General features: G+C 38.7%; 1 protein-coding gene across 2 annotated transcripts in view; it reads right to left on the reverse strand.

The window, feature by feature from the left end:
- Positions 1-26,139, reverse strand: part of LOC137286284 (3-oxoacyl-[acyl-carrier-protein] reductase FabG-like) — a 46,550-nt gene that overhangs the window by 7,357 nt on the left and 13,054 nt on the right. For both annotated transcript variants that reach the window (XM_067818051.1, XM_067818050.1), the window contains exons 5-6: positions 10,784-10,877; positions 9,279-9,348 (exon numbers count right to left, since the gene is read on the reverse strand). In XM_067818051.1, coding sequence (XP_067674152.1) covers positions 9,279-9,348; positions 10,784-10,877 — 164 coding nt within the window. The remainder of the gene's footprint in view (positions 1-9,278; positions 9,349-10,783; positions 10,878-26,139) is intronic.

The raw sequence follows: 26,139 nt of genomic DNA on the forward strand, positions 1-26,139 counted from the left end.
CAGTTGTGCTGTGGAAACGTAGCCCATCCCTCCCTTTTGAGTCCAAGTCCGAAACGTTTCCATGGAAACTGAGAAAATAGTAAATCACAACAAGTGTTTACCACTAACATGTCCCCCACTGCTAAAGAAGAATGAAATATTTTCTGCCTTTATCGTTTGCTTACAAACAAGTTGTCTGAAATGACTGTTTTCTGGATAATCACCCTATGTAGGCTGTTGACAAAATTGAGGACATCGTTTGCAATGTTTTATGTAAAAGTTCAAAAAGTGGACAAAGTGAAGTGGTCATTTTGAAAATAAGATCAAAGTCACCCAAATCGTCTACATAATCCCCCATGTAGGCTGTTACCAATTTGAAGACATTGTGTACAACAGTTCATGAGATATCGCATTAACAAGCGTTTGAAAAGCAATCAAGGAGTCATGGTGGCCTTGAAAATAAGGTCAAGATCAACAAAATTGACCTGTGTCTGCACATTCCTCTAATGTTGGCTGTCACCAAATTAGATGACTTTGGGTATTGCAGCTCATGAGATACCACGTTAACAAGTTTGAAGAGAGGTAAAAGAGTCGTGGTGACCTAGGAAATAAGGTCAAGGTCACCCAAATCGACTGGTGTCAGCGAGATCCCCCAGTGTAGGCTGTCACCAAATTTGAAGACATTAGATGTAACAGTTCATGAGATATCATGTTAACAAGAAACGGGATGTACGTACAGATGTACGGACAGATGCTGCTGAATACATAGTCCCTCATTCTGCATTGACACAGGGGACAAAATCCTGTAAATAGCAAAAGGCACCACTTTGGGTCTGGCACACATATCTACCAAGTTTTGCTGACAGATATTAAGAAGTTTTCGAGTTGTGCTCCGGAAACGAAACACACCGCTCACTTTAGAGACAAGTCCGAAACATTTCCAAGGAAACCAAGAAAATAATAAATCACAAAAACATGTAAATAGCAAAAGGCAGCAATATAGGTTCTGACTGATATATCCACCAAGTTTTGCAGAAAAATGCCCATCCCACTATTTTAAGACTATGTCTGAAACGTTTCCATAGAAACTCAGGAAATAATATGTCACAAAAACCTGTAAATAGCAAAAGGCACCACGTTAAGTCCTTACTTATATAGCTACCAAGTTTCGCAGAAAAAGATTTAATAGTTTTTGAGTTATGCTCCAGAAATGAAGCCTACCCTGCCATCGGACTAAAATCAAAATGTTGCATGAAAAAACAAAAAAAAAGGTATCAGAATCTGCAAAGTTGTGTTTCACGTTGCATGTGACCTTTAAAGATGACCTTTGTTGACATGATGAAAGTCAAACAGCCTGAGTACTTCACAAAAGACTTTCACAATGACCTAGACCTCATGCTTATGTAAAAGCAAAGACCATGCACAAAGGACATCAAGTTATTTAGTTTCAATAACATTTTATCTGCAAGGACACATTTCCATCCCATTTTATGGACAACTTCCCAAGGGTTATGATCATAAGACACTAAACCAAAACAACACATTAGTTATCTTGCACTCCAAGAAATAATACACCTAAACGTATGTAGCATCAAGATAATGACAAGTTCTCTCACTGAGTGTAAGGGTGAAATGGTACACTCTTACTACTGAAGGGAATGCTTTTCAGTACAAGGCCTCCAGTTTGGTATATGAGATACAATCATGATGCAGAAAATTGACGTTTGATAACAGGGAAATATATTAACCATAATCTTTGTTATTTTGAATGATCAAAACTGTCATTTTATGACTAGATAGACAAACTAACAAGAGTCATCAGAAGATAACATCTCCCGTAGCCCCCACATGTTTGAAAGGACAAATCATCTGACAGTTACTTAATGCCCTCTTAGACTTAGTTTGACTCGTTTCCATGGAAATCATGAAAAATATAAATGCCATATATCTGTAAGTGGCAAAGGCACCACTTCAAGATCTGTCTCATATATCTGGCAAGATCTGTTGAAAGATATGATATGGTTTTCTAGTGGTACTCTGGAAACAAAGCCAAACCCTCCATTTTGAAACTTAAGTCCAAAACGTTTCCATGGAAACCAAAAAAATCATAAATCACAAAAACCTGTAAATAGCAAAAGGCACCACTTTAGGTTCTGACTGATATATCTATATAGGTTTGCAGAAAAATATTGAACGTTTTTTGAGTTCTGTGAAACGAAGCCCAGCCTTCCATTTTGAGAGTAAGTCTGAAACGTTTCCATGGAAACCAAGAAAATAATAAATCTGTAAATAGCAAAAGGCAAAATCACAGGTTCAGATTATTGTCTATATCAATTTTGGTCTAAAAATACTAGTATTGAACTTTTGTTGAGTTATGTTCTGGAAACTACACGATTACGGACGGACAGACGGATGGACAGAGGGATGAGGCTTCGAGTGTATCCCCCTGCATTACATGCCAGGGGGCTCAAAACTAAGAGTGACTCAAACCTTGGAGCTCCTAGTCGTGTGACCTCGTAGTCAAGTATGATTAAAAGTCAGTTAACAACTCATCAACATTTGCTGTAGTAATATCACCAGAATGCCCCAGACATGTTCATGCCTTAAATAAAACAATACAGAAATCAGATCTTGTTGAACGTGTCTCTGTTGGTTACACATCACAGATGAATAAATTATTAAACAAATTAACATAACATAGTAGTCAATAGTCAGTGAGCTGTTTCTGCAGGACCCGTGAAGGTCCTGGGGTAGAATAGACCTTCAGCAACCCATGCTTGCCATAAAAGGTGACTATGCTTGTCGTAAGAGGCGACTAACGGGATCGGGTGGTCAGACTAGCTGACTTGGTTGACACATGTCATCGGTTCCCCATTGCGCAGATCGATGCTCATGTTGTTGTTCACTGGATTGTCTGGTCCAGACTCGATTATTTACAGACCGTCGCCATATAGCTGGAATATTGCTAAATGCGACGTAAAACTAAACTCACTCACACACTCACTCACTTTCTGCAGACCACCACTTTACAACTGGAATGTAGTTGAGTAAACATATTATGTCAATTTAGAGTGAGTGACTTTAGTGAACCCTGATTTTAAGATGCAAGTTTAAACGGTCATTGGGATTAGTTCGATGAAGTGTGTATAATCTTGCTCAGTGAAATACATAATGAGAGAGTAAGCTTTGTTTTACACTGCACTCAGCGATATTCCAGCAAATAATCGGGTCTGAACTAGAAAACCCAGTGATCAACAGCATGAGCATTGATTTTGCAAAATGGTTACGATGACATGTGTCAGCCAAGTCAGTGAGTCTGACCATCTAATCCCCTTAATTGTCTCTTACAACAAGCATGGGTTACTGAAGATCAGTTCTAACCTTGACCTTAACAGGTTCCAATTCAGAAGTTGACACATGTAGTAAACTGTTGCAATTTTATTGTGTCATTGTTCCATGACAATGAAGAATGAACAACTGAATACATACTAGGTCATTTATCAGAGCTCATATATGCTTCTGGCAAGTAAATATTCAGCTTTTTGGACCCACCATGGAAGAAGAACATCTGGGTAAGGTAATTTGTAGGACACAATCTCAGGAAGGTTATCTATGTGTTCCTATGAATCTGAATTTTCAGTTCCATTTCACAACTCAGTATTGGTATAACAGTCAAGTCTCATTAATCTGTCATTGTCAGTTGCACAGCAAACTGTTGGGTTAGCAAGGATGTCAGACTTAATAATTGAGACTAAATTACGTTTATTCAATTTGTTACCAACAAAAACGTCAAATAAAGCCAATTATTGGATAAACAGAGTTTCTATTAATGAGACTTAATTGTGCATATACTTTCCATCAAAAGTTTAGACTCATTTGAAACACACACTATATGTTATATATATAGCTACATCGAACTAACTTTGGGGAACGTTGCATATTGGTTACATATCATCAGCAATATAATATAATCCTGAGTTGACTGGTTGGTTTGTTGTTCACCATCTCACTCAGCATATTCCTGCTATATCAGATGTAAAAAATTGAGTCTGTACCAGACAGTCCAGTGATCAACATCATGAGCATTGATCTATGCGACAGTGTTCCCTGACTACCAGGAACACATTTTCACTAATCCAGGGTTGGGCATAGCCAACTTGACTTTATTACCTCAACTTCTGACTTAACCATCAAATTATAGAAAGCTGACAATAAAATAAATGTAAAGCATTTTTACAAAAATATTAATAAAACAACAGAAGAATTTGCAATATGTATGTTTATGCATCATATGACACTCTATGTGTTTAGACACATCTGCTCTTGTTATTCCTTAATAAGCCAGTCCCTCACAGCGATCATAACGTTATGTTGGTCGTAAGTCTAAAATAAAGTATGATCACTTTCTGTAATTGGGCCTTTCTATATTCCATGCTTCCTGGGGATTGTGGATCAGGTGGTCAGACTCGCTGACTTTGGATGATATGTCATCATATCTCAGTTGCATATAACAATCTTTGTGATGTCAACAACTGGATTGTCTGGTCAAGCCTTGATTATTTACAGACTGCTTCCATATAGCTGGAACATTGCGGAGTGCTGCATTAAACCAAAAAGAACCAAATCTTACATGATTAATCAGCCATATATCTGCCAGTGCTATTCACTACTTTGACGACAACCATCCAAATTTGTCTGCAACATTTTAAACTGTAATCACACACTCAGTCAGAGACGATACACCATGCACATGTATGATCGTGTGACTGACAATAAATGCAAAGATATTGACTGAATCAGGTGATTAAACGCTTCTTCCTGCCTGTGGTGTTATGGCTACCAAATTAACTTAATTTGAGTGCAAGACTTAATCAACAAACCTTTTTATTCGACAGAATAACATAAAACATTTTAAGAAAGTGGGTCTCAGTGGTCCTATCAGACACTATAAATACATTACAACTAAATTAATGGTACACACGTAACAGAATATATTATGTGAGAATGGAATTTACGCAGATTGTAGATATGAGACACTGATAACAACAGACTCTCAGATGAAACAACGAAAGAGAGGGAAAAAGAATAACAGTACGTTCTTAAAATAATCACAAATTAGTTAAACAAGAGTCATCAGAAGATGACGTATCCCTCCGGCCCCCACATATTTGAAAGGACAAATCATCTGACAGATACTTGATGTTTTCTTAGATAAAATTTGAATCGTTTCCATGGAAGTCATGAAAAATATAAATGCCTTATATCTGTAAACAGCAAAAGGCACCACTTCAAGATCTGTCTCATATATCTGGCAAGATCTGTTAAAAGATATGAAATGGTTTTTGAGTTGTGCTCTGGAAACTAAGCCCATCCTTCAATTTTGAGACAAAGTCAGAATTGTTTCAGTGGAAACCGGAAAGAATAAAAATGCCAAAACATTGTAAATAGAAAAGGGCACCACTTTGTGGTTTGCCTCAAATATCTGCCAAGTTTTACTGTAAAATATTAAATAGTTTTCTAGTTGTGCTCCGGAAACGATGCCCATCCCTCCATTTTGAGACTAAGTCCGAAACGTTTCCATTGAAACTGAGAATATGATATATCACAAAAACCTGTAAGTACCAAAAGGCACCACTCTAGGTTCTCACTGATGTATCTACCAAGTTTTGCAGAAAAATATTGAACGGTTTTTGACTTATGCTCCAGAAACAAAGCCCATCCGTCCATTTTGAGACTAAGTTCGAAACATTTCCATGGAAAGCGAGAAAATAATAAATCACAAAAACATGTAAATAGCAAAAGGCACCACTTTGGGGTCTGCCACACATATCTACCAAGTTTTGCAGAAAAATATAGAACGGTTTTTTAGTTATGCTCCGGAAACGAAGCCCATCCCTCCATTTTGAGACTGAGCCTGCAACATTTCCATGGAAACCGAGAAAATAATAAATCACAAAAACCTGTAAAAACCAAAACGCACCACTTTGGGGTCTGTCACACATATCTACCAAGTTTTACAGAAAAATATTGAACATTTTTTTAGTTTTGCTCAGAAAACAAAGCCCACCCACCATTAGATTAACACCAAAATGTTCCATGGAAAAAAAGAAAAGAAAATAAAAATGCCAAAACTGTGTGAATAGCAAAAGGCACAACTATAGGTTGAGATTATTATATCTAAGTTTGGTCTAAAAATATTGAACGGTTTCTGAGTTATGCAAATAACAAAATGATGACGGATGGACGGACAGACAGACAGACGAGGTGTCGACTATATCCCACAGCATGTAAAGAAAAGTGGCATAAATAAGAATAACTTAGATATACCCTCAAAATTAGCATTATTTAGTCATTTGATATCCTTTGAACATTTAAAAAAATGCAGTTGCTAGTCCCTTCCTTGAAACATCAGAATTCATTATATAAAACAATTTATCTTCATCACAATTTGCAGCATAGTTTAATACAGTCAAGTCTCGTTAATCCGACCTCCATTATTGACGCTTTTGTTGGTAACAAATTGAAAAACGTTAACTTAATCTCCCAAATGCAACTGTAATCCCAGATATAACTTACATCTGACCATTTTCTAATTGGCATCGAGTAATCATAGTTTTTAGCCATCGGAGTTGTGGCAGTTGTGGCAGACTATCAGTTGTCCAACTTTCATTTTTGTGGAAGTCACAGTGGCTGAGCCGGTTAGGCGGCTGACTTCGTGTGCTGGCAATCTGGTGGGTTTGAATCCCGGGGACTCAACTCAAAAAAGCACTAGATATTGTACTTTACTAAGAAAGTGTAATCCCAAATATAGCATATATACGTTAACTTAGTCTCATTTATTTAGTCCAACATCCTCGTTAATCTGATTGCGGATTAACGAGTCTTGATGATTTTGCATGATGTTAAGGCCATTATACTTCTTATACATTCTAAATTATAATGAGTGCTATGTTAAATGTACACAAAATGTGTTTGTCGACTTGTTAGGAAACGTTTTCACTTATTCTTAACCCAGTTTGACACATTTAAGTTAAAACAGTGATAAAAACATTTGCCAGGAATGGTGTGAGAGTTGGACGTGATCGGGGCTTGGACAAATCATGATTGCCTGTAAATACTGGAATCAGCTAGTGGTTGACATTAAGAGCATGCCTTAAGGTAGCATGATGTACTGCCACATATTCAATTGAACACTGATAGTGATATTCCCCACCTGAAACACATTCACAGTTTCATACCAATTCTATGGAATACTATCTTTGTAGGTCGAGGTGGCTGAGCGGGCTAGGCGGCTGACTTTGTGTGCTGGCGATTAGGTGCCTGACTCTGAGGGTGCGGGTTCGAATCCGAGATGGGACTCAACCGAAAAAAAGTACTAGAATTTGTACTTTACTAAGAAAGTGAAATCCCAAATATGACATATGTTGCGTCTTGAATAAAGTTTTCTTTTAACTGCTGGTTGCCTCACAAATAATCCAGCAATATCACATCTACGAGACACAGGTGGCCATACATAACTGAATTTGGACCCAATAATACACTAACATTATAAAGATCTATGATAATGAATAAAAGGTAATGATAAATAATAAATGATAATGTATTGGGATCCGATGACAAGCAATCATCCATGTTACATGGATCATGACCGCCCAGTCAGTTTTCCTTACCTTTGGTTGTTTGGGAGAGTGAGAGATTTATTTTACTTTTACACAGCACTCAGCCATATTCCAGCTTTATGACAGAGGTCCGTAAACAATCAAGCCTGGACCAGACAATCCAGTGATCAACATCATGAGCACCAATCTGTGCAATTGGGAACCGATGACGTGTCCGTCAAGTCAGCAAACCTGACCACCTGATCCTGTTAGTCACCTCTTACAACGTGCAATATCGGAGTAGGGGACACAGAAATGGGCCTCACACATTCTACTCCTTACTTCACAGTTTGTTGCAAATGCCAACAACACTATGATAATAACTTAGTCATATTCAACAGTTTTTGACTGTCCTTCGAAATATTGACAGTAACATTTAACAAACAGCATACTGAGTCACTGACACCGGTCTCAAAAGACTTTCTCACTGTAGGATTCACATGAATTTCTGTATGACCATGTTCAGACCTATCAAAGGAAACTTTCCCATTGTGCAGAAAAACACAGAAAAGTCAATATTAATGTTGAGAAATAGCAACAAAAAAATATTACCTTGCTACTGAAACAATAAGAATAGTAAAAACATCAATGAAAGACTATGAAACTGGAACATTTTTCTTATATCAGTGAACTTCGATCTCTGTTGCCCATGTGCATTATGAGCCATACTTCTTTAAAATTTTCAATCAACCATGGATATTCGCATGTAGAAAAAGGCATTGAATATGTCAAAGTAACTACAGTCAATCATTTCATTCAAATCGGGAGTAAACATAACATATGTCCACACAATTTTGGTGATGATAAAGGCCAAATAACACTACACAAAATACTTAAAAAGGGCATGTAACTTTTGTCCAAGCTGGAAAAAGTTGATATGCGGTCAGGACTTTCTCTTCCATGTGTGGAGGAGGTTAGTTGATGTATATATGGGGATGGAAGGTAGAGGATAGTTGATAGACAAAACGAGATTGAGTGTGGAGGATAGTTGATGGATAGGAAATGGTGTGTATAGGATATTTCTTGTATGAGGGAGATTGAGTGTGGAGGATAGTTGATGGACAAATGGAGACTAAGTATGGAGGATAGCTGATGTTTAAGAGTTTGAGTGTGGGGGATAGTTGATGGAGAAAAGGGGATTGAGTGCAGGGGATAGTTCATGTAAAGGGGACTGAGTGTAGAGGACTGTTGATGAATGGAGGAAGGTGGACTGTGGAACGTTGTTGGACAGTGGAAGAAAGACATTGGAGGATAGTTGATTGTTAGGGGGAGATGGAGGGTGGAGGATAGTTGATGGATAGAGTGAGATGGAGAGTGGAGGATGCTAACAGTTGATGGATAGAGTGAGATGGAGAGTGGAGGATGCTAATAGTTGATGGATAGAGGGGGATGGAGAGTGGAGGATGCTAATAGTTGATGGATAGAGGGGGATGGAGAGTGGAGGATGCTAATAGTTGATGGATAGAGGGGGATGGAGAGTGCGGTATTGTTGATGAATAGAGGAGATGGAAAATAAGGATGGTTTATGGATAGCCGTGGATAGCTAAGGATAGCTGAAGGCAGTTTAATAGTGAGAGATCTAAGTGACCCATTCTACATCTGGAACCATCTATCATTACCTATAAACATTATATAACTTACCTAAAGCCACACATCTTGTGAACTGGTCAATAGCACTCTTTGACACGTTGTAAGCCAAGACACCTGGAAACTATAAGAAAGTACCCACATCATTATCAACAGAATCATCTCCTTGCACAAACAAACAACAGGATATCATGGCACACTACAGTGTGAGTGAGTAAATTGTTTTGATGGTCAGTAAGTAATTAGGTTATGATTTCTTTCATAAAACATTCTAATATCTAAACAAAACATCTTGCTGATACATTTGAAAAACTTTGAAATAAAAATGTCTTTTGCTCCAAAAAATACATATTGTTTGTATATTATTTTCCTACTACAACACCCAAATGGCAGGAGAGTGAGTTTAAACAGTAGTGCAGCACCACAGAAATAACTGATGAGTTCTACCACAACATTAGGGCAGCGTTTGAATTAATGCCGGCCCTTTCGGCCCGAAATCAACTGAAAACCACTCGGACCCACAGCTTTTGTTTTCTGCTGGTCTTTATGGTCAACAGCTTTTTCATCCCTTTCAACTAAGAGTATTATTTTCCAAAAAATATTCAGTAATTCCTAGTTGTAAATGAAGACTATTCAGTCACAAGAGTTAAATTATACTCTTTAAGTCAGTTTGTTAGTTGACACATTTTTGTTCGCTTAGAATTATATATATAGTAGCTAAAATGTAAGGCCTTCACATTCTACAAATTTTTATGGTTCAATGTCCTTTAATTGGCTGGATATTTTCAGAGCAAAGGGCAAACACTGCATTAGAATGACTAAATGGTTGAAGATAGTTCACATTTAGTTATTACCAGTGGACACAAAGATATTTATTTAAGAGTTTTATGCAGCTTCTAACAACATTCACGCAATATCTCAGAAATGGGCTTCACATATTTTACCCATGTGAGCATGCCCCTTAGGTATTTGAAATAATCTAAAAGTAAATCCTGTGATCCCTCAATCCTGTCCCAACTTATTTTCAAAAACCTACGCTTGTTGCCTTGACAAGGGATCGGGTGGTCAGGCTTGCAGACTTGGTTGACACATGTCATCATATCCCAATTGCATAAAATAATGCTCATTCTGCTGAAGACTGGATTGTCTGGTCCAGACTTGAATATTTACAGACTGTTGCCATATAGCTGAGGTACTGCCTTCATGATGGAGGCAGTTTGTTGGGTATTATATTAAGGTCATATCTTAGGTCAGTGTGTGAAACTATTTTCAAAGTTTTGCCTGAATGTTACTGCACAAAATACATCACTAGTCCAAACTTTGAATGTACCTACCAAGTAAAAGATAACAAAAAAGTAAAATACCACCCTTTATCAGGCCATAATCTTGCAGAATTACAAACCGTATCATAACTCAACAAGTCGGAGAGAGTGATATAGTCTAAAAATGACCCCATGAAAATTCACTAGCCGGTGACTGTGACCATTTACTGGCCTGTCTGGACTTTTACTTGCCATGGGCTAGCAGACTTTTTCACACATGTCTTAGATAGTACATACCGATCTCATGCCATTGACACTGGAGATGTTGACAATGTTGCCTTTGGTTTCAGTGAGGTATGGCACTGCCAACATCGTAAGGTGGAACACCGACCTGTCAACAATGAACAAGTTCAAATAAAAACACTATATTTACATTGGTATCAACCAGACGAAGATAGACCAAACTGCATTTAGATGTGAGTGAGTGAGTGAGTGAGTGAGTGAGTGAGTGAGTGAGTGAGTGAGTGAGTGAGTGAGTGAGTGAGTGAGTGAGTGAGTGAGTGATAGCGAGCGAGCGAGTGTCTTGATCACGACCCATCTGAAGAGTGTGACCCAATGTTTATCAACCACCATTTCCACTGAGACTATGAATGTGGGCTGTTCCACCTCAGAATATCTTAAAACAAGGTGAGCCGTTGTACAGTAATAAAATCCTACACAACATTCCATGCAGCAAGATTATGCAGCACAACTCGTAGAAACAGTGCATAGACCACGTGTAATTTTGTTACAGAGAATCCTAAAATATTTATTTCCAGTCCTACTCAGAGGAAGTTATGTGACGGCAAGCTTCTTTTATTTATCAAATCAGTTTTTCATGCGGGTTCCAATGGGCACATGGGTGAGTGAGTGAGTGAGTTGAGTTTTATGCTGCACTCAGCAATATTCCAGCTATACGGCAGTCTGTAAATATTTGAACCTGGACCAGACAATCCAGTAATCAACGGCATGGGTATTGATCCACGCAATTGGGAACTGATGACATGTGTCAACCAAGTCAGTGAGTCTGACCACCCAATCCCGAGAGTCACCTCTTATGACAAGCACAATCACCTCTAATGGCAAGTGTGGGTTGCTAAAGGAATATTCTACCATGTACCTTCACAGGTCATGGGCACATAAGCTTTAGGATCGTACATGTGTCTTACTAATTTTAAGTGATTAAAATATTACTTACAATCTCACCCACTACATTATACATTTGATCATTTATATTTACATTTCACCTTGAATTACTGTTCTGCTTGTAAGCTTAGCACAGTCGACAAAAATTCTTTATCTTACCTCACACATAAATGTTTTCTGATTTGCTAAGGGCTCTTCTATTATTTTCAGTGTACCCCACTTACAAGGTTGGTACACTGCAATGTATCCCGCTGCTGATGGCAACTCAATCTGACTTTATCTCGAAAAATACTGAATCATTCACAATGCAAGGGAATTACCGATGTTTTGTGAATGCAAACTGATGGAATGGAGGGAACTCTAAATTTGTTTGTCTTGTGTCGCATGCAAAAACTAGCAATGAGTTCTTAAAGATTTTCAAATAAATTTGGACAAAACGTTCAGATGTAGTCTCTGTGAATATTAACAAGGGGAATTGCAGCCCTGTGATTTTACCTAAGACAATAGCTGCAGGAAAAACAGCAAGATGCAAGATTCAAACGGTATCAGGCTAACTGTCCCCTGGACAACTGCCCCCTGGCTATCTGCCCCCATCCATTGTGCCCCCCGGACAACTGCCCCTCGGGGTTCATGGGTTTATGTACGCTCAATGTTTGTATTATGTTCCCATAATTAACATAAACAAACATGTAGGGTATATGAACTCATGCCTCTCCCTTGTGACCAGTGAACAGCTTATAATATTCTTATCTGCTGGTTTTAGTTGAAAATGTACAAATTGTAAATGCCACAACAATGTCCCATCCATTGATTAGACAATATATTAGCAGTTGCGCTGACAGTTTATTGAATAGACCAGTGAAAATAACACAACTTTTCTCCAGTCAGTGTTCTCCCTCTCCAAATTTACATTATAAGTTGTTCAATAGTCGCGAGGGGGCCATGGGCTCATGTATCCTCGAGGTTTGTTCATGGAGATAAAGAAACCTCAAGGGTACATGAGCCCATGGCCCCCTCACGACCAGTGAACAACATATTCATCATACCGAACACTTGAATTTTAATTTTGAACTGTTTGAAGCACTTCTGTTGAATACGAGGCGAATCGCTATTTTGCAAACGACACAAGGTAAACAGATTTAGAGTTATCTCCCTTCCATAAATTTTCAATCGCAAAACATTGGTAATTTCCGTGCTTCAAGCGTGATTCAATGTTATTCGAGGCAAAGAAGTACTACCATGAACCACCAGAAGAGTTTGGAGTTCCCAGCAGTGTACATTGAAAATAAGTGCTTAGCCAATCAGAAAGCAGCATTCATGTGTGAGGAATCTCCTAATTTACATTATACCATGGCTATCTTAAACATGACTGGGCACAGCGTGTGAAGTTAATTTCTAGTGCTCCGTCATGTGATATTGCTGGAATATTGCTAAAAGCTGTGTAAAACTAAACCCCCTGACTCACTTAAACATGACTCAGTGCCCACGTGTAATGGTCTCTACATCTTAAGATGTGGATTAGAATTTATCTCCAGTAACCCATGCTTGTCATAACAGGATTAGGTGGCCAGGCATCTATATGTTGATACTCATGCTGTTGATTGCTGGATTGCCTGGTACAGACTCAATCATTTAAACAGACTGCTGCCATATAGCTGGAAAATTGCTGAGCGCAGAGTAAAATTATAACTCACTCACTCACCTGTCCAACAATAATCATTAAACCCCTCTCCCTCATGTGTATCCTCCAGATGTAACCAACCAATCAATGTTGACAAAATGTTGCTGTTTCCAGCATAATGACCACAAAGTTAACCTAAAAAAAACATGGCCATCATAAGGTTATTAGGGAGGATGGATAAAAAATATCAAAATGTCAAGAAATGGCTAAACTTGGTGTCATTTTGTACAAAAATGAGTCACCAAGGCATTTGTTTGACAAGTGGTGCCGCCTTGTGGCACCATCTGTAATTAAAAAAGTAATATGTCAATAAAAGTTTTCTGTATTTACTTACTTTTCTTATTCAGTATATGTTTTCACTTAAGATATTTCAGTACTAATATGACATAAAGCAAGCAAATAAATTTTAATGGCAGTATGTAGGATTTGACAGATTGATTAACTACTGAAAAACAGGAATTTCTAAAAAATATTGATTTATCAATGAAAAAAGATTTTCAAAACAATAAGTTTTTTATAAAATGATTTTTTACATGGTAAATTGCCACTATAAAAGCTTCAAAAAATAAAAATGTCCACAGAGGGTATCAACATTATCTCCACCTAAAACTGCATACCCACATTACATTTGATAATGGGAGATAACTCTGGTCGAGGTTTACCTCGGGAGAAATGTTTGTGACTGGCCAAAATATCAGGAAGTATGATTAGAAGCAAGTTAAAGGGAAGTAACTGAGTAACATAAATATGTGCTCCAACTGTTACATCCTGTCACATACGGTATGCACATACACCACTATATCCAGCATCTTCAAGATCATGGAACAAAAACAATACATCACCGAACTCATACCCAAACTCACTGTGGCAGTTGTTGTGGTAAACTACACAGTGTTGAAACATGAAGAAACCAAAGGTCATACATATAAGGGTCTGATCAATCACTTCACTCCTATTTTTTTGCCAGATCAAATCTGAAAAGACCACAGAATTTAAAATTGATCTCTTTGTTATGACCTCCAATCATAAGTTACCATGGTCAACAGTTTGTTCCAGTCTAAGTAAACTTATCCTCAGTACTTTTCGTAACACTCCACCACTGAGTCTAACAAAACCTTATGGGAGGTCGCGTCAGGTAACCTTTGAGATTGACCAATCAGAACACAGCTAAACAAATCGCGAAAGTGCACATTCACACATCCCTTATGAACTTTTTATCTCGAAAAGGTTCCTACCCGAACTATTCCGAATGCTATTTAGCGTACGATCGTTTCTGGATGATGCACACTGCCATGACAACGGCGAGTAAACAGTCGCTGAAAATAGTGTTTTTGACAATATTCAAGGATGTTAATTTGCGGAAATATTAGCTAATGGTAACCATGTCAACTGAAACCCCAAAGCGTATATACTGCAGGTCAATTAACTGTGTTATATGCGGATTTTTGTTTGTGGAGAGATCTGTGTTGGTGACCTGAATATTTTGAAAGTCCCTCCGATCCCTAAATAGTAGCCATTGTCTGATTGGTTAAATCTATTTAACCGTCTCGCATTTGATTGGACCGTCATTGGTTGCTCAAAGGTTACCTGATGCGACCTTCTACTAGGTTTTGTTAGACTCAGTGGTGGAGTGAAACGAAATACACTGAGACGAAGTTTACTTAGACTGCAGTTTGTTCCATCCAAAATGTGTGTCATGAGTGACCAATGCGACTCACACAGGTTGTGTGACATGTTGCCAAAAGGTCTCATAAGCTTGACTCACAGGTTCCATATCATGACCAACACGACGCACATGGAGTGCTAACAGGAATCTACTCAGAGGCAGTAGTGTATGTGTCATTCCTCGCAGGACTTTTTAATACTTATAGGGTGAAACGGACCTCCTTTGTATTGGGTCATTCACCTGCTAAGTGATACATGTATTTTCATACACAAATATGTATGCTTTTACAAGTAAGTGTCCACATGATGATGGTCCAAAGTGACTCCGTGGATCATTCATTCCCGGTCACTGTGGTCTCAACATGCAATCTATGTTTGAAGTGTTACACTTGAAGTTTGGATAATTACAAAGTTACAAAATTAAACAAGCAATATTTGCACACACACCCGTATATGAGTTATGCTAGTACTGATGAAAATAAATGCATGCATGATGGAACAGGAGATAGATACAGATACAAAATGTAAAGTTCCGATCAGGAAATACCTGCATGTATTGCAAATTTCAACCGCAACACATTGGTTTAGGTTTGAGGAGGGACAGAAAAAACAGAAACAGAAACAGAAAAAAGCGAGTGAGGATAGATTATCTAGGGAGCTAAGGTCTATCAAAGATCACATAAGAGACATGAAATCTGACATCCACGAGCTCAGGGAGGACATAAACAATAGTAAACAAGGACAGGAAGTGATGAAACTAGATAATGAGGCTTTGAATAACAGGATTGTGGCCATTGAGAAGTATTTGGAAGGATTAGACACTAAATTCGAGCATCAAGAGTATCGTAGCAGACGAAACAGTGTTGTGCTACATAATGTGCCTGGGACCGGTCAACACTAGACATATACAGAGAGTAAGGAAAAAGTTTTGACAGTTCTCAATAAGGCCACAGTAGTGAAGAATCTCCCATTTTTAGTCCAGAGGGATATAGAAAGGGCACACAGACTTTCTACTAAAAGTGGGGAACAAGACTAGGGCCATAATAGCTCAGATGTGTCACATGAAGGATACGTGGCAAGCCGTTAAAATGTGTTTTGAAGGACCAGGAGTGGGGATTGCTAATGACCTCACAACTTGCCAACACATTTAAGAACTTCAATGACGACACAGCAAATCCCCTAACCTACGTTATTATTTCAAGGGTATCAAACTGGTGGAAGCTCCGAAAAACACACCTGCACCCACTCATTCAGGTCAGGTTCGAGAACACTCTCACTAGGGGTGGGGCCTAGGGCATGACCCTTGTAAACATTTTACCCGCATTGGAAAAGACGGGAGCAGAAGGTTGTGACCTCTGGGAGTATTAACAATACATCTGACTTTTTTGTGAACTTTAAGTTTTGGAGCATTGGTGGGATAACACAAATTATCTAATAATGATTTCTTGATTATATCAAATCATTTGATCTCATTGGAATTAGTGAAACTTGGAGGAAGAATATAGATATCAAGCATATTTTAACTGATTTTGAGGTGATTGTGAAAGCAGAAAGTAAAACATCTACCTGTGTAAGACTTTCCCATGGGATATTGGTCTTGATACATGGTCAAGTTTATAAATATTTGAAAAGGTCAAAAACCAACAGAAAACGCTGTTTTTATATTATTTGATCATGCATTATTTGGTCTGGATTGAGATATCCTCTACTCATGCGTTATATACATTCAACCAGAAGGTTCAACAAGGTATGATAAAATATATCCACATTGTGAAAAGGGAATAATTTGTTTCAAGATTCCTTATTAGATGCTCTATCACAGCTACCAGATGTTTGTATTCTCTGTTGTGGAGATTTTAATGCTCGAAAGGGCAAAAACCCAGAAAATTAAAGTGAATCGTACTGGGAATTTTTAACTGAATCTAATACATTTTCCTGATGACTGAACTCTAAACAATTTCAATAGAAACTTACTAGATTTATGTTATACACTGAGTATCCACATTATGAACAGTCGATGTGGCAGCGATCAAGAAACTAGGCATTTTACATATACAGGCAAAAATGGTACAAGCCTAGTAGATTACAATTTCTCATAATCATTATTATTTGACTTTGTGGGTGCTTTTAGTATACAATCTCGAATCGAGTCAGACCATTTACCAATAGCACTATCAGTAAAGACAGATCATGTTAGATATTCTGACGTGTGTGACTTAAATCCAAATAATACTTTGGGAAAAACTATAACGATAAAGCTGATCAATTTAGAGAGAATCTATTTTCCCATCATGTTCAATCATTAATTGGTAAATCAGTTGACAACACATTAACAAATTTTGATGACAGCATTAAATATGTAACTAATGCTCTCTGTATAGCTGGGGAAAAATGAAGAGAAAAATTGGTACATCAACAGAAAATATCAGTTTGTATGACAGTGCATGTAAGAAACTTAAAACTAAACGTTGTAAGCTAATAATTTAGTTTAGAAAATCAACAGATAAGAGAAGAATATTGTCAGAAAAGAAATTGATATAATGCAGTGTGTAAACAAAAGCGATTTGATTACTTTAAAGAAAGGCAGCTGGACACAGAAAATTGCACACTGGGCTCAAAATTGTTTGGGCTTAAACTAAAAAAAATTGAACACTTCAAAAAACAATATTAGTATGAATGAGTGGCACCGACATTGTTGAAATCTTTTTAACTTAGAAACGGATAATAATACTGATAACTTTGTTGACGACACTAATCCACTAGCATCTCCTAATCCACTAGCATCTCCTAATCCACTAGCATCTCCTGACTCTTAATTTTGATCTAACAGTAGATAAGATGAATTCTCTTATTAGTAGGGATGAGATTTTGGGTAGCATTAAATGCTTAAAACCCAATAAATTGCCACGCATTGATGACATAATACCCAAGCTGATTACGCATTCGGCAGTTATTTTAGCACCATACTTATAATTGTTATAATCCAACTAGTTGGACAATCGGTAGTTGTCCCGCTCCATAAAGAAACTCCTATCAGTGTTTCCAGTAAGGTTTTCACTTCTATCTATCATTAACAACAGATTAGTAACTTGGGGGAGGCATTGAATAAAATACATGAATCCCAGGCAGGATATAGGATATACAACTACTGACAATGTGTTTATATTACAAAGTATTATACAGAGATACCTCAACACCAAAGGGAGCAAACTCTACACACTTTTTGTTTATTCTAGAGCTAACACAAAGATTAAAAGATACCTATTTGCAAGAATGGTTTGAAAAGATATCCAGAAAATGTTTGTCTTTTATTATTTCTATGAACAACTGTGATGAAAAAGATCATGTCTTGAGCACAGTAAATAATGATAATCTAAAGCGACTGTGTTTCTGTTTTCAGGGATTTTGTCAACTTGAAAAAAAAACACCTAAAACTTGCACAAAGTTCTTACAGGGATTTGTTTCCTATCACAAGACAGCAGTGAAAAAGAATCATAGCCAACACACAAAAAACAGAATACAGTGATTTAAAAATCTGCAGTGACATTTAAGAAAACTGCTTGTTTTCAAATGCAGAATTTTGAATCAGTGTCCGTTGGATATAAATTTGAAACTCTGATTGAAAATATGAATATTATTATCACATAAGAACGTGAGTATCATCTAAAATAACTCGAAATCTTTCACTTGCTAGTACATATATGTCCTGAGGGATGATGAGTGTCTCTTTCAGCAGCTTAGAGTCTGGACATTTACTGCCTTCATTAAACATGTTTGTGTAATCTCATGTTTAAGACTCATATACTGTGTTCAGCATCACAATAACATGAAGCAAGAGAAGAGGCTTCTCCTAGCGTCTGGACAAAGCAATTACATGACAGGTGTTAAATAGCTTCATTTTAGCCCCGACACGTGATATAAGATATAATGACACACGATGATGCCAGACTTCATAGCAACTTCATAGAGATCTGAATCTACTTTAGTTTTAATTCATCTGTCCTGTTGTTGAAGATTTTGCAATAGTGGGGAAAACATAAATTAAGAGGAGTGCTATTTTTTCAGTCCTCACTCACCTGTGTTATGATCTTTCACAGGAGGTGGAGTCAGATGAACAGTAAGCATGGTACTTAGTAATGGGGGGTAATTCACTCGTCACACTAAAATCCTCGTGATGGTTCAAATCCCCATATGGGTACAATGTATGAAGACCATTTCTGGTGTGCCCCATTGTGCTATTGCTGGGTTATTGCTAAAAGCGCTGTAAAACCAAACTCACTTTCTCATGTTCTCACTCACTCACTCACTCACGCACTCACTCAGGTACAATTTGAGAGAATCATTTGGACCAACTTATCTGATTTTTGACAGTGGAAAAGAATTAAAATGACCATTTCTGAATATAAACAATTAAGGCTGGGACAATGCATGGTTAATATGAATGGGTTCAAGACTATGAGTGAGTGAGTATGTTTTTTTGCTGTTTTCAGCAACATTCCAGCAATATCATGCCATATGACATCAGAAATGGGCATCACACATTGTTCCCATGTGATGAATCCAACCTGGGCCTTTGGTGTGACAAGCAAAAAATTTAAATTACAAGGCTATCAAACTGCCCCTCTTATGCAAGAACATCCAGCTTTTGAGAAACCATGTGAACAAAGTCACCTCTAAAACAGTAGCATTTGCGTTGTGAACTCAGACAGATTTGTGATTGAATTTTATCTGTGTTTTTGAGGGACTATCTCAGGGATTTATCTAATGCATAATTCCCACAGATATGACCGAACAATTTTGTAAAATACTCCCATTATATTTCATACACATCTCTTGGCTATGTGCCTCAGACAGTTCAGTCTTCTCAGAAAAATTGAAAAAATCTTTGTTCCCTAATACTGATAATGGAATTATAAAACAGGCATTACATTATGGAGCAGCATACTCAATATGGGAGGCAACTCTTTTCAGATTAACAATGATTAATAAGAGTTATCTCCCCTTAAGTATCAGGATATATACTGTCTTGTTACAGTTAAAAATTTGCTGTGACAAAAGGTATAAGAAATCCCCTGTGAACCAGCAAAACAGAACAAAGACAAGTCTAAAACATTCAAATATTGTATTATTAAGAAAAGAGAGCAAGTTATACTAAGTCACAAGTCAATTTCGCGATGCCGATTTCAAATGCAATACAAATGAGACAAAATATAAGGCAATGGGTCACAAAATATATAGCAAACTTACCAAAGTCTTAGTGCGAGAGAGAAACAGTTATGCAAAATGTAAGACAGCGAGCAGTCAGGCAGCGTTTTTTTGTAGATCAAGCTTTGGCCCCGATTGATGATGCTACTCCAGTGTATGTATCCATGCCTATGTCCGTGTCCTTCGACAACACGGCAACTCAAAGCATTTATATATACATTCAGTCATTTCCTGAAAGTTTGAGCACATACGACCATCGTCACTAATGTGGACTGCTCTAGAATAGTCTCCCGGAAGTCAACAAATAGAAAGTCAAGGACAGATAACTCCACAGTGCTGCCATAGAGGCGTGCCGCTTAAATAATTTTCTGTATGAAATGTGACCCTTTATAACTAACACTAAATCCTTAAATACGGTGACCCAATTACAACTGCAGCAATAATAATCAATAACAACTCAAATCACAGAAAATACACTCTCGTAACAGTATTGCCACCATTGCCATCGTGATGATAATCGTCTTTTGCCAATATGTTGATAATAGACAGTCTCGCCTTATTATACTGGTATCAGGATATGCTGTCTCACCACTTAGGCCAATATACACAGTTCTATCTATCACAACTTGTGGTTGACAACGCACTGCTATCTCAAAATTTCCAGTCAGTTTCACTTGTGACCCCACTGAAATTTCCATCCAGCTCCATCCCACTATGTTGTTATGATAGATTGATTTGTTGTTTAACACCACACTCAGCAATATCAAACTTAGTAATATATAACTAATCAAGTCTGGACCAGACAATCCAGTGATCAACAAAAGACACATCAGTCCCTGAAACTGGGAACCGATGACATGACAAGCCTGACCACCCAATCCTGTTAGTTACCTATTGTGACAGGCATCGTCGCCTTTTGTGGCAAGTATAGGGAGAGTGTTTTGATAAATGTCATTCAACAGGTGAATGAGTTTAGTTTTACACCACACTCATCAATTTTCCAGCTATGTGGCAGCAGTATGCAAAAAAAAAGGCGCCTGGACCAGACAATACAGTGATCAACAGCATGAGTATCAATCTCTGGAAATGGGATATGATGACATGTGTCAACCAAGTCTAAAGCCTGACCACCCGATTCTGCTAGTCACCTGTCATGACATGCATGGGTCAGTGAAGGTCAATTCTATCCTGTGGATCTCCACAGCTAATTGGTTGTAATGGATAGGTTTATTAGTAAATGGAATCCGAGAGGAGGTAATAAAACACTCCCTGATCACATGAAGAGCACATGTAAATCTGTCTCAGAGATCTTAAGTGCAAATCATAATGTCCAAACTGCGAGTTCACAAGATAGAGGCATTGCTTTAGGCTGGAATTAATGCACATGGCAAGATGGCAAACAAAATAGTCATTGTTATCTAAACCTTTCAAAACAAGTCACAGTTATTATCAGTGAGCAACTGTGAATAATTCAATCTGTTGCCGTAAACTGGAGTTGTGTTCTTATTTTTTTTGTTCTAATATATGGCATCGTATTGCTTTGTATTGCTAATACTGGTTCTTATCTTTTCAGGTTTATGCCTTGTTATCTTAAATGTCGGATATCATGAAATCACAGAAAAGGACAAGTTCACAATAGCTGGTTTGACAGTAAATTGATAATTGTTTTACATATTAATCACTTTTTCAATGACTTCATGCATCACTGCCTTTTTGTTTTGTTTTAATATGAATTCATGTGGCAGCAAATAAATGTAATTTTCTGAATAAAATTGATGTTTTATACTTATCCTGACTCATGCTAATTGCTTTTATCTCCTCTTCCCTGGCGAAGGTAGTGGAACACATGAAAGTCCCGTGAAGTTCCCTTCTAAAAGAAGCGGATGCAAAATACACTCACCCATATAGCCTCCCCTTTCCCGCGCTCCTGGTCACATGACCGGCCATGTTTGTCACTCTCTCCTTGTATATCACCAGACACGCGAATATAGGAATTCAGCATGCCTGTGCGGGGTAGCTGGGAGGGCTTTTGTCATGAGTCAGGATAACTATAAAATATCAATTTTATTAAGAAAATTACATATTTTTCCTTATCCTGACTCATGCTAATTGCTTACAGAATCTGCCGGAAACGGCGGTGGGTCAGGCTACACTGGATTCTGCTGGCTGTCAAAATTGTAATGGCGATAATATGGTCCTGGTCTCCTAATATTCATTGTAAATTCTGGGGGGATCACATCTCAATGGACATAGCGATAAATCTTGAGTATCCTGTGGTCCTAATATTGAAGATAATACCGGTATGTGAAATTGCCTATCCGGTTGACCTGGCAATTGATTTTTCACAATAAAATCCCATCGTAAACCCTGATGGACTGTCTGTTGACTATTTGCATCAAAACTTGTGCGGTTAAAGTCTAGAGCATGAATTTCTGACATTCCTGCAACTGTAGCCAAGGCAAATAAAAATAGCGTCTTCTGAGTTAGCAGTTCGATTGAGGTCCGGTCAAGCGGTTCGTATGCATCACTTGTGAGATGCTGAAGTATGATGTTTAGATCCCATGCTGGAGCTCTAAATCTACGTTGCTGATCTTCCAGTTTGAAAGAGCGTAGTAAGGCAAGTAACTCAGGTACTTTAGTCAACTTGGTTCCTGTTTCCATGGTGACGACTGAGCTAAGAGCTGCTAAGTATGTAGATAATGTGGAACCTTTCAGACCTCTGGACTGTCGTAGGTGACATAGATATTCTGCTATCTGCGGATATGCAGCCTTCATCGCCGTAAAACCCTTCTTCTTGGCGTATGTCTCAAACTGCTTCCATTCGTCATCATAAGGCTAAAATTCCAGATTTTGCTGTTCTCGCCGAGTATCCTCTGTGTTTTAAACAGTTTTTAATATGCTCCACATGTGAAGTCGGAATACAGATGGATTTCCGTGCGTCTGTTTTGTGTGTGGGTGAACGAGAAGATTTTTTCCAATCTGGCAGTTGTAGTAGTGGTTGTCCTAACTCTTCTATGAGTGTTGAAAACCAATGTCTCGTTGGATAATAAGGCATGACCTATGACAGTTGTAGCCTCTTGGTCAGTTTTATTTTCTGGATGACTTTCGGTAGCAGCACTGGAGGGGGAAGCGAATGCGTTTAGCCCTTCACATGGGATGCTGAGAGTGTCTGTTGCCCAGGCTAACAGATCCGGTCCTGTTGTTGTCTGTTTGTTGAACGTTGTTGCAAATAAGTCTATTTGCGGTGATCCTATTGTCTGGTTGATTAGTTGAAACGCCTCACGATGCAACATCCACTCTGTTGGTGATGGCCGATCTATGTCACCTACGAAGAGGACAAGACAAAGCATCTGTCATAATGTTGCAAGCTCCTGGTATGTGACACACTTTTATGGGAGATTCACACTGTCGACTAGATCGAAGAGTTGAAATGTCAGGAGTAGAAGAGATGGTGATCTCATTGACCCCTGTTTGTTTATGTAAAAGACCACTGTTGAGTTGTCTGTGTGTATCATTAGTAGTTTGTCTTTCAACATTTTCACCCAGCATGAATGACCGCTTTCATCTCCAACTGGTTGATATGAAGAGCTTGCTCTCCTTTGGTCCACATCCCTGCTGCTACTTCGTTGTTTAGATGGACTCCCCATCCTTGCATCGATGCATCTACGTAGAGATGGTTGTTGAATGCTGGCTCTATCATATAAGTCCCTGTGCAAACGTTCGATCAGTGAGTCCACCAGAGTGAAACAGGCTTCAGGTTGTCTGGGAGCGGAATCTGACCTCTGTTGTTGAGATGAAGATTCAAGAAACGTTGTAACGGACGTAGTTGTAGTCTTCCTCTTCTGGTCATGTCTTGTGCTGACGTGAGGAGACCCAGTAGACACTGTCACTGTCGAAGTGTCAGCAGAGACAGTAGAGCTTGATTTATCATGTCTTGAATCTTGACCCACCGGTCCTCTGGGACGACAATCTGATTCGATCTTGTGATGAAACGAATCCCAAAGAAATTGAGATCTTGTTGAGGTTCTAACTCCAACTTCATGTGGTTTACTAACCATCCCAGTAGTGTTAGTAGCCTAATTGTGAAATCTAACTGTAGTTTGAGTTGACTTTTCTCTTGATCCGCTTGTATGCTGTCATCCAGATAAAAGGCACTGTGTAACCCCTCAGGTGTAGATAGTTGACTGTGGCCTTAGTTACCCGTGTAAACAGCCACGGAGCCGAAGATATTCCAGTTGGCAGGACTTTCCATTGGTAGTGTTGACTGTTGAAAAGGAAGCGTAGATATTTCCTGGACTCTCGATGTATCGGGATGTGCAGGTATGCATCTTGTAAATCGATGCTGGCGAGATAATCTCCTGGACGAATAAGGAGTCTTAGTTGAGGTAGCTGTACCATCTTGAAACGCTCTGGTTTTTGAAGGAAGTTCTTGTTGAATACCTTCATGTTGTATGTAAGTTGAAATTTCTCTTTGGAATTCTTCTTGGGTACCAGGAAGATTGGGGAATCGAAACCGGGCGTCAGACTCTGTGGCTCTATAACTTCTACTGCTCCTTTCTTTGACAATGTTGCTATGGCGACGGCCAACTTGTCCCGTTGATGTGTTGCATAGATATAGGAAGTTGGTGTTTTTGTGAGGGGTGGAAAAGTTCTCAGCGAGATCTTGTAGCCTTCTCTCAGGATTTTCATGACATAGTTGTCTTTGAGGATTCCACAGCTTCCCCAGTACAGTTGAACATGTTCATCCACTTAAGACAGTTGTACGGGAACAGCTTGGGGTGGAAGACTCCAGTCATTCTGAACCTGATCTTCAATAACGTGCTCTTCTCTCACCCCTAGATGTACTGGTGGATGTCTGGGGGCACTTGTTTCCTGCACGGGAGCAATGACAAGAAGATGTCCTCTCTTCACGTGTGTTGAACTTTTTGTCTCTTGCTCTTTGAACCCTGTTGAACTTGGACTTAAGGGCGTAACGTTGATTAGTCTCCTTAAGTACTGATGTCAGGATCATCCTGTCCTCCTCATTATCTGGACTAATGAACTTTGCAATGAGAGTTTCGTTAAAGGCTCTTGAGCGAGCCAATCCAAAGAAAGTACATCTCATAGTAGTGTCGAGCTGTGCAAGCCTCTTGTCTTCTATCTTGTAAAATTTATTGCAGGCTGGACTGATGATCTTATAAGCTTCATCCACGTCCGGTGCCCTGATGAATGGCTCCATATGATGTAGAGGGAAGCGATGTGCATTGAATGACGGCACATGCTGTTGTTGAAACTTAGCTTCTGACTTAAATGTCGCAGATAACATCTCATTAATTGTAGATATCAGAGATATCGGCAGGAACGTAAGTGTATCAATGTCGTCCTCCTTCATCATATAGGTATTAGCTTTGTTAGCGTCCTTAGATGGTGAAGCTAAGTCAAGTCCATTCGTGATCCATGATGTAACTTCAGGGTCCAAAAATAGGGCTTCCTCTGATGATGACGCTTGATAATGTCTATCTTCATCCCTCCATGAGTGTGAAGCATTCATTCATGCTGACGATCTCTCCACGACTAAGGTTGGTGGTGATTGTTGACAACGCCTACGATAAGTTGGGGAGAGTGACGAAGACCTTCTGCATTGATGAGTGAACCCGCGAGTGCACTCATGTGAGCAGGAATCCTCACCGATGCGAGTGCACCCACGCAAGCGTGACTCCTCACTCGAGCGAGTGTACCAATGTTGCACCAATCCTCACTCCCGCATGTGCACTCACTCAGCATGGTTGGTTCTCTCTCTTGACTGCGATGTGAAGAGGGGGATGCTGATGACGATCTTCCTCGAGTGTGTGCATACACGTCCTCTCATCCTCTGGCGTGAGTGCCATTCTAGGTGAGTGTTCATGCCGAGCTGTAGTCAATGATGATGACGAGTGCA

Source organism: Haliotis asinina, chromosome 6 (assembly GCF_037392515.1).
Source record: "Haliotis asinina isolate JCU_RB_2024 chromosome 6, JCU_Hal_asi_v2, whole genome shotgun sequence".
NCBI lineage: Eukaryota > Metazoa > Mollusca > Gastropoda > Lepetellida > Haliotidae > Haliotis > Haliotis asinina.